This window comes from Tupaia chinensis, unplaced genomic scaffold, assembly GCF_000334495.1.
Source record: "Tupaia chinensis unplaced genomic scaffold, TupChi_1.0 Scaffold000527_1, whole genome shotgun sequence".
NCBI lineage: Eukaryota > Metazoa > Chordata > Mammalia > Scandentia > Tupaiidae > Tupaia > Tupaia belangeri.
Window position 1 is genome coordinate 1531310 of NW_006160040.1, and position 10110 is coordinate 1541419.

The 10110-nt window shown below is 44.5% G+C and overlaps 1 protein-coding gene across 5 annotated transcripts in view; it reads left to right on the forward strand.

Moving 5' to 3' along the window:
• Positions 1 to 9919, forward strand: part of PRDM1 (PR/SET domain 1) — a 24213-nt gene extending 14294 nt beyond the window's left edge. For 4 of the 5 annotated variants that reach the window (XM_006156949.3, XM_006156948.3, XM_027775107.1 and 1 more), the window contains 3 exons: positions 5181 to 6292; positions 6753 to 6881; positions 7539 to 9919. In XM_006156949.3, coding sequence (XP_006157011.1) covers positions 5181 to 6292; positions 6753 to 6881; positions 7539 to 8114 — 1817 coding nt within the window. In that variant the 3' untranslated portion in view covers positions 8115 to 9919. The remainder of the gene's footprint in view (positions 1 to 5180; positions 6293 to 6752; positions 6882 to 7538) is intronic. The other variant, XM_027775106.1, reaches the window with a different exon arrangement.
• The last annotated feature ends 191 nt before the right edge of the window (positions 9920 to 10110 follow it).

Here is a 10110-nt window from a genome sequence, read left to right on the forward strand (position 1 = left end):
AAATAACATGGTGTTTAATTATATGGCTCCTCATCTGTTGGACCTAGGAGGTGGTTTAAGCAAGGGACGAGGAAGAGCAAAAAAAAAAAAAAAAACATTTTTAGTCTCTATTCCTTATTGTGAAACTTGATCATTCGAAAAAATATTAAGAGCTAATTTGAGTGTTTAATTCAGAAAGTTACAGGAAGAAATACATGTCCAATTCTAATTGACCCAGAAGGGGATGCTCGGGAGTATAAGAGGCATGTCTAGATGTGCTGGGTATGTGAGAGCCAGCCCCTTGTTAGTGATAGTTTCTTGGCGCCTAAAATGTGTGTTGAAATATAGAGATGCATGCTTGAATATAAAATACAGTCTGATGTAGAACATGATAAGATTGTTTCTAGTAAAACACTAGTAATTTTCAAATATTAATCTAAATAAATAACCCTAGAGATTCCCTATCTTTGCTTCCTTCCTTATGGTAAAAACCTAATTATCTGATCTCCTGATCAGTATTACAGTAGCCACTTATCATGTTATCTTAATAAATTCTCAGTATATTGGGTTGATATGCTTTTGCTTTTTAAAAATCTGGTTAGAATTAGTCATGACCTCTCTCTGCAAAAGGCTCCCTATTTTAATCATTCTCAAGTGATTTCTATGAATAATTTAAGAATTAACCATACAGTTCTAACCTCTCCTAACTATGGTTGTGTATTCTTGGTTAAGTGGGAAATATAAAGCAATTTTCAAATGAGCTCCTTCTAGTTTAAAACTAAAACTAGATGCTGACATTTTTATAACTTTCAATTTTGAAACCATTTCCAATTTAAGGAAACATTCCAAGTGAAGAATTCCTAGTTACCCTTTACCCAGATTGATCAGCTGGTGATATGTTGTCCTGTGTGCCTTGTCTGAGGCTAAATTATTTTAGCTCACAGAGTTACAGCTTTGAAATATTTCCAGTAAATATTAATTTTAAGATACAGTAGAATTTTGACTTCAACTTTTGGATCAGTTAACAAAGCAATTACTTATCTTGGTCATAGACAGTCCAACTGTACAAATACCTGGTGTCCATTCCACACTGCTCAGTTTACTTCATCTCCCCCTGGTGACTTCAAGGCTGTATTTGTAGTTTTCTAAAAACCAAGGACTAAATAAGCTTCAGGGCCTCTCCTTAGAATCACATTGTGAGATTTGTATCTTGGACCAGCAGTTGGCGTAATGGTTATGTTGCTGGACTCCCATGTAGTCGACTGCAGTTCAAGTCCCAGAAATGGTGGCTTAAACTCATGTTGGGCGCGTGTGTGTGCGTGCCCAAGATCCTGAGAGGAGAATGGAGGAGAAGGGATTGCGGCGTGGCCATACCCTCTGGGGGATGATTTCTCGCTTTCTGTCTCTCTGTCTTTCTGGCGATTGCATGTGCCCTATAGCAAAAACTTCTCCAAAAAAAAAAAAAAGATTTGTGTTTGCGTTCATGGTCTTTAACACACACATAGTATGTGTCTTTCCTTCAGAAAAGGATCTTGGGATATTTGGAAACAAACTGGCTTCCTACATGAGTATAATGGGTATAGCTGACTCTTGACCAAAGATGGCAGAACTTTTCCCTTATCTGTCTCTTCAGCACTCTCTGAGACTCCTATCTCAAGGCCCAAGAACCCAGGGGGCCATCAGCTGTTTTGGCACCTGTATGTGCCAAGCCCAGTGCTAAGGACCTGGTGGTAAAAACAAACAAACAAACAAACCCCACAAAGACAGGTTGTGGAAATTAAATTCCATAGGGGGATTTCATGGGAAGATGGGCCACCCTTTCCTAACGCTAAGCTTAGCCAACAACTTCCTCTTGAGGGTCTCCTTACATTCCTTGAGTATAATGGTTCATTGATTCTGAGAAAGTCTTTTTTTTTTTTTTAAATTTATTTAACCAAGTCCATTTGGGGTGACCTACCTCAGTGACTTTGCACCAACCATGTAGAAATGTTTTTGCATGCTCCCCCAGCCTGTGCTGGTCAAAGAAAGGTTTTAAAAACCTGGAATTTTTTTTGTTTATCAACAAAAAGCTTTGCACACAGTATTTTAAGATTCAAGTGATTAATCTTTGTGTTTAGAGCAGCTTTCATGTGTGCAGTGGAATGACACCTTCCTTCCTTCAAACATCCTTTTTTATGTATGCTGATTTTTTCTAAGTGGTGGTTTAACATGTTCAAGTACCCTTTCATTGTCCAATATTCATAGTAAAGAAAGAGAGTTAACAATACCAGTCGCATTAAAACAAGACTCCTGCCGCTGATTGTGAAACCAGTTAGTTGTCTTAGGTGTGGCAACTGATGATTGAAGCTGTGATCAGGAAAATTTCCACTATTTCATCAGGGCTTAAAGGTAGATTGTGTCTCCAAATGAGTTGTGTTGGATTTCCATGCTGAAAGCAAACTACAAGTTGGAGCCAGAGTCTCAGGGAGGCCTTAACCAGCAGGGATGGTTCATTTAGTAGAGTTTTAAGGAAAAGGAAATGGAAGCAAATTCAAGTAAAAAAAAAAAAAAAAGAGTAAGTAGTCAGAACTCACAAATTGTTTTCAAAATAAAAAGAGTAAAAGAACTATTAAGTTAGACCCCCCCGCTCTTTTTTTTTGGGGGGGGATATATATTTTTTCTATATCTATCTAACTAACCCATCTAGAAAACAGTTGACCAAATTATAGACTTCTAAATGTTAATCTGCTTTCTCAGTTTCAGTTGAAAACAGACTTTGTTTTGCCTACTGCAGAACTTCTAGGTTCTTTTGTAGTCTTGGGGGTTCTTATTATAGATCGAAAATGTGAGTCGGCATAATTAAGCCATTCAGAGCCTTCAGAAGCAGCTCATTCTGGAAATGACTTCGTCCGCCTACAGCCATTTAAGATTTAAGAACAAAAACAGATCTTGATTTTCTTTTTCATGTTCACTCAAACTGCTGCTGAGTGGGAGAGTCAGAAATGACACCAGCTCCACTGATTACTCAGCTGCTGAAGGATGGTTTTTTTTTTTTAAATGTACCTCCATATAGATTCCAGAATTTCCACCTCCGGAATGTCCTAGAGAGGCCAGCATGTTGCTCTAGATACTCCTTTAGGAATAACTTGTAAATCTCTTTTCCTGAATGCATAAGAAATGACAAACACTTACTGTGGATTTATTATCTGCTGGGCACTGTGCTAATTATTTTGCATAGAAAATTTAAAACTCTGATTTTTGGGGTTGTTGGCCCAGTCATGAGCTTTATGTCAGTTAAATAATCAAATTAGAGTAAGGTACTTAAAAAGAACACCTGGCTACATAGGAAGGGCAGTGCCATGGAGGGCCTTAAGCTTTTCTGTTTGTGCCTTTAATTTGTTGGGTTTTAGAACCACAGTGATAGCAAAGCCACTGGAAGAGTTATGAGACAGCTGTAATTTGCCACATAAAACTGGCACAGAGTTATAAGGGTGAAGTTTCTGCATTTTCATATTAGGATGGCGTCTTTTTTCCCCTCTTTTCTTTCTCTTTTTCTAATGGCCTGTGTGAATGCTTCCATATCATGCCTTTTCACCTCCATGAAGTCCCTTGCTGTGCCCGCGAGATGCCTTGCCTATCAGCTCTCCAGCTTAGTTGTCTTTCTCTTCCTTTACCTTCTCAGCTTTAAAAAACAAAAGTGACAATTTGAACTTCCTGCCTGCGGGGCCTCACTGAAAGACTGATATTGGCCTGATAAGGGGCTATTTATTTTGGTTTAGTGGCTTCAGAAATCCCTCTCCCTCAACAAGCTTTCCATCACTGCTCCCTGATCAGCATCTTCCTGATAGTGCTGTGTTTATTCTGGGGCTTCTGGCTCGCTCAGGGGTAACTGATAACAGCTGGCCAGAGATAACATTCTCTCCCGGGCTCTCAAACTGGAATCAAATCCCTCAAGTCTGTCAGCTTGGAGAATGGATTTGAAGGGTTCCAATCTGGAGTTTCACGGAGTTCATTACTAGACCTATCAGATAGTAAGCCTGGAGTTCTTTCTCAGTTTACTCAAACAGGGATATTTTTTTAAACAACGGAAGATACTTGTGCAAAGGCTCTACCATGCCATCCCCAGCACCTGCCAGGTCTTCTAATGCCGAGGCCAGAACTCTTTTGCCCACCAGGCATCTCCAGACCCCGATGGCTGAGGCCATACGTCCTCCGAGGGCAGGTGTCCTGGCTTGAGCAATTGCCTTACAGGAACCAGAGTTCACACCACGCATCACCTCCTTCGCTTTGGGTTTCCCGAGAATGCTGAGCAGGGAGTTGGCAGTTTTCCTGGCTCTCACTGGCATTTTCCTGAAGGTGTTACTTGTTCTGTACATTTGGGGGGACAGTGCTGGCAGTGACATGCATGGTCTAGAGCTGTCCTTATTGCTGCTGCTCCTAAGCAGTATATTTAGCAAGTAATAACACACCGTCTTTGGGAATCCATGCTTTCCTCATAGCTGCCTCTGTTGTGTTTGGTGCTCTAAGTAATTGAACTGGCTCGGGAAGTATCTGTTGTGGTTTGGCAGAGGGTAACTGTCACGCCTTGTGATTCCAGGGGACAGCTCTGCTGGGAGCCTGGTTAGACCAGACAGAGCCTTGGTGAAATTCTGCGCTGTCAGCAAACCACGCAGAGAGGTGGCAACCACGTCGCTACTCTGTTTGGCATAGGCAGTTTGAAAAGGGCTTTATCAAATTCGTATGAAACGAGACGCGAGGTGAAAACTGATGACGGTTTCTTACTCGAAATGAGTCTTAATCTTTCACATCTAGCTCGCAGGTTGTGCTGATTTCCTCTAGGTGAACTGAACATCCCAGCGACCTAGTATCAACCTGTGACCACCCCCACCCAGTATTTTTCCACCCATTTCGGTGGATGCTTCTCATTCTAGCTTGAAAAGTACTTTCTATGACAAAGTTCGCACTGATGGGACGAAACCATCCAAACGACCGGTTCGTTCTAGAGGTGCTGCCATTGCCCCGTCTCTGAGGAGGACACCGCGCTGGTCTTTTGAGCCAGGTGCTCAGAGAACCCTCTTGGGATGCGAGGGCGTTAGAAGCCAGGGATCGATGTCCACCAAGGTGCCAGCAGGTGCCCAGGTTTTGTCACGACGTGACAGCAACCAGGCAGTTTGACTTGGCTTCCTGGCCTCTGAGTAATCGCCCTTTGTCCTTTATTTCAGCTCAAGCACAGAGCAATCCCAAGCAGCCCAGCACTGAGAAAAACGAACTTTGTCCAAAGAATGCCCCGAAGAGAGAGTACAGCGTGAAAGAAATCCTGAAGTTGGACTCCAACGCCTCCAGAGGAAAGGACTTGTACCGCGCCAACATTTCCCCGCTCACTGCAGGAAAGGACGCCGACGACTTTAGGAAAAACGGGAGCCCTGAAAGGCCATTCTACCCTCGGGTGGTTTACCCCATCCGGGCCCCTCTCCCGGAAGACTTTCTGAAAGCTTCCCTGGCCTATGGGATGGAGAGGCCGACTTACGTGACTCACTCTCCCGTGCCGTCCTCCACCACTCCCAGTCCCTCGGCCAGGAGCAGCCCCGACCGCAGCCTCCGGAGCTCCAGCCCCCACAGCAGCCCCGGGAACACGGTGTCCCCTCTGGCGCCTGGCTCGCAGGACCCCCGGGACTCCTACTCGTACTTGAATGGGCCCTACGGCTCCGAAGGTCTGGGCTCATACCCTGGCTATGCCCCTGTGCCCCACCTGCCCCCCGCTTTCATCCCCTCTTACAACGCCCACTACCCCAAGTTCCTCCTTCCGCCCTATGGCATGAATTGCAACGGCCTGAGCGCGGTGAGCGCCATCAACGGCATCAACAACTTCGGCCTCTTCCCGAGGCTGTGCCCAGTCTACAGTAACCTCCTGGCGGGGGGCAGCCTGCCGCACCCCATGCTCACCCCGGCCTCTCTGCCGAGCTCGCTGCCCACGGATGGAGCCCGCAGGTTGCTTCAGCCGGAACACCCCCGCGAGGTGCTAGTCCCGGCGCCCCACAGTGCCTTTTCCCTCACCGGGGCCGCCGCCAGCATGAAGGACAAGACTTGCAGCCCCACCAGTGGGTCTCCGGCCGCGGGAACAGCCGCCACGTCCGAGCACGTGGTGCAACCCAAAGCTACCTCAGCAGCAGCGATGGCAGCCCCCAGCAGTGATGAAGCCATGAATCTCATCAAAACCAAAAGGAACATGACGGGCTACAAGACGCTTCCCTACCCGCTGAAGAAGCAGAACGGCAAGATTAAGTATGAATGCAACGTTTGCGCCAAGACTTTTGGCCAGCTCTCCAACCTGAAGGTACGCCTGGAGAGGGTGTGCGTGTGTGTGCGCGCGCGCGCACCCCGGGGTGGCACTGGTGTGGATAGGCAGCCCACACTCCATAGGCCGGAAGTTATGTTTTCACAGCTTGCCACCCTGCGTGGAGTCTTGTTTTGCTTTTGCCATGCCTAGCTATGTGGCTTTGCACGAGTTACTTCCCCTCTCCTGAGTTTGCTCTGCATAATACAATGGAGGGTTTAGGGTTAGAGAGATCAGTTTAAAGTTCTGGCTAGCCCGTGAGTTTTGTTGTTGTTTTGTTCTTTCAGCTCAAGCAAAACAAAGCACTCTGGAAACACTGGGCTTTTATTTGTTCTTTTTTAATAATTTGTCTTGATGCTGTTCTTACGATGTTTGCATCATAAACCCCGAAGGGTTTGTATAGAAATGTCGGGTGTCAGAGCTGACGAGAGTAGAGCTAACCTGTGTGGCTTCTTCCCAGGTCCACCTGAGAGTCCACAGTGGAGAACGGCCTTTCAAATGTCAGACTTGCAACAAGGGCTTCACCCAGCTCGCCCACCTGCAGAAACACTACCTGGTACACACGGGAGAAAAGCCACACGAATGCCAGGTGGGCAGTGCTTTCTGGGTAGAACTTTCAACGTTGCTAGAAAATGACTGCGGCCTTGTCCGCCCCTGTCCTACAGCCTACGGTTTAGACCAACAGGAATCCCTCCTTATAGGAGGCCAGACTGTGGCCTAGTGGTAAACTGCTCTATTCTGCCAAGCTGAACCACACAGGAAGGTTTCAGGCCTGTGTCTGGAGACCCTCCCCCCAAGTATGCCAGGCACCTGCGTGCCCATGATCCAGGGCTAGCAGAACCTGGGGGTTGATCGTGGTGTGTCTCTCTCTTTCCCCTTGTCTCTTTCTCTCTTGCTTATGAAAGAAAGAAAGAAAGAAGTAAGTAAACTTTTTAAAAAGAGGACTCTGCCTTGCCATGGGTTGATGGCCCTGTGGCCCTCCTAGTGCTCTGTACCCGCCTACAGCTGAAGTGGTGACAGCCAGCTTCCAGTGGGTGGGAAGCTGGCAGGGGAAGTAAACAGCACCTCGTGTGCAGTGTGCCCACATCCCCTTGTTTGCTTAATACCACACCATGAGTGCCCCAGGAGGCTTCTTCCTCCCAGATTGCTGGGTGTTGGCCTGTAAGCCTGCCCCTCCCATTGGCGACTCTTAATCTTCGGGTCTTCCCGTCTCCTTTCTCTGCCTGCCCTACCCCCTGCCCTGCAGGTCTGCCACAAGCGATTCAGCAGCACCAGCAATCTCAAGACCCACCTGCGACTCCACTCTGGAGAGAAACCTTACCAGTGCAAGGTGTGCCCTGCCAAGTTCACCCAGTTCGTGCACCTGAAACTGCACAAGCGTCTGCACACCCGGGAGCGGCCCCACAAGTGTGCCCAGTGCCACAAGAGCTATATCCATCTCTGCAGCCTCAAGGTCCACCTGAAGGGAAATTGCCCTGTGGCTCCAGCCACTGGGCTGTCCTTGGAGGACCTGACCCGAATCAACGAGGAAATCGAGAAGTTTGACATCAGCGACAATGCCGACCGCCTCGAGGACATGGAGGATAACATCGATGTGACTTCTATGGTGGAGAAGGAAATAATGGCTGTGGTTAGAAAAGAGAAAGAAGAAACTGGCCTGAAAGCGTCTTTGCAAAGAAACATGGGGAATGGACTCCTGTCCTCCGGGTGTAGCCTTTATGAGTCATCAGACCTGTCCCTCATCAAGTTGCCTCACAGCAACCCTCTACCTCTGGTACCTGTAAAGGTCAAACAAGAAACAGTCGAACCGATGGATCCTTAAGATTTTCAGAAAACAAGTGTTTTAAGTTCTGACTTCAAGTCAGGGTGCCTGCGGCAAGTTGCTTGTATGTAATTCCAGTTCTGCAAAGCTCTTTCCTGACAGCACCTGTCTGGAATTGAAGGTGGAACTACAAAGTTACTGAAATCTCAGGGCATAAATAAGAAAAGACAATATATATATATATATATATATATACGTATTATATATACTTATTTACACCCACGTCTATATATTTGAACCTGTGTATTTTGAATATTTGTGTGGATATGTTTGCATAGCTTTCCCCATTACTAAGACTAGCCATAATTATTTTTTCAGTGATAATCCTTCATAATTTATTATACAATTTATCATTCAAAAAGCAATAATTAAAAAAGTTTACAATGACTGGAAAGATTCCTTGTCATTTTAGCATAAATGTTGTATTTTGTTTTGTGGCCATTCTTTGTAGATAATTTCTGCACATCTGTGTAAGTCTCTAAGATTCAGTAAACAAATACATGACTTCAGTCAACCTCTCTGTATTATGGTTTGAAAATGAGGTTTTGGTATTGCCAAAGTTAGACAATTGATGTGTTTGATCCATAGGATTGTATCATTTGAATAGCATTGTATTACTCGGGGGTATGTGTGCAGAATTACCCACTGATAAATGAGAAGAAATAAGAAAGGGAATTTTATGTTTTTATTGATAGTACATATTTTTTCCGAAGCCACAGTTTTACCAGAAAGGTGACACGAAGGCTTTGCCAACCTTTTTCTCCAAAAAAAAGCAGTCTTTCCACCCCCTCCCAGAATCATGTGACCAGAGCGGCCACGTGACTTTTGCATCCCAACGTATTATCTGAAAATGTGAAGAAGACAAAAATGCCATGTTTCAAGCCACTGTGAAATTTTCCCAAAGCACAGGTGGTTTTGTATGTGTGAGGTTTGGGGGCTTAAGTCTAGGTGTTGTTTTGTTGTTGGTTTCTTTTGTGTTGTTTTTTATAAATGTCAAAATTGCACAAACATGGTGCTTTCTACCAGGAAGGAGTTGAGGTAGACAGGCTCAGGCCACGCTTCAAAATCAAACTAAAAGCAAATAGATAAACGGGTATTCTGGTCATCTAAGGGTAAAAGCGGGTCATGAACATTCTTATCCCCAACACATCAATTGTATTTGTTCTGTTAAAGTCAGATTTTCCTCAGTATTTGTGTTTTTACATTTTACAGTTAATTTAATTGAAGATGAAAGGGCATTGCAAAGTTGTTCAACAACAATTACCTCATCGAAGTGTGTCCAGAAGTGGTGCAGGAAGTGATATCTTATCTAATGCTTTTGCTACTCTGCCGGAGAAACCAAGTGTGGTCCCGAAGGACACACTGCATGTCCTTCTGTCTTTTACTCTGCTAAACCCAAAGATTACATGTTGGCGTTCTAAGTGTAGCAAAGAATGATGTATATTTATAAATCTATTTATACCACGATACCATGTATATATTATAATATATTTATAACCACTTAAATTGTGAGCCAAGCCATGTAAAAGAAATTACTTTTCCTAATGGCAAAAAAAAAAAAAAAAAAAAAAAGCCAAAAAAATCTTTTCTGAGACTTTATTAATCCTTGACCCTGCCGTCACATTGGGATGCTTGAGCATCCCCTTGCCTATTTTAAGAGCTCTAAAATCTTGATGCAGAGGTGGGGACCACAGAACAGCCAGGAAGAAGGAGATACAATGTTTTTCTTGTAAAGGACCATCGAAGACGTCTTTATTTTTGTATTGCCACATTTTGATGATATGGTCATACCTAGATCACAGAAATAGAAATCTCATTATTGCCTCCTCTACCACATTTTTCTCCTCTCTGTCTTCCTAACGAGCGACATACCACTATTAAATCAAGTGTATATATTCAACGTTTTGTTCATGTCAGAACCAGCAGAAGAGAAGTTTTGATTAATCCAGGGAAACCCAAGAGCCTTACTGATCTGTTTCAGTAACTAGTAAGACTG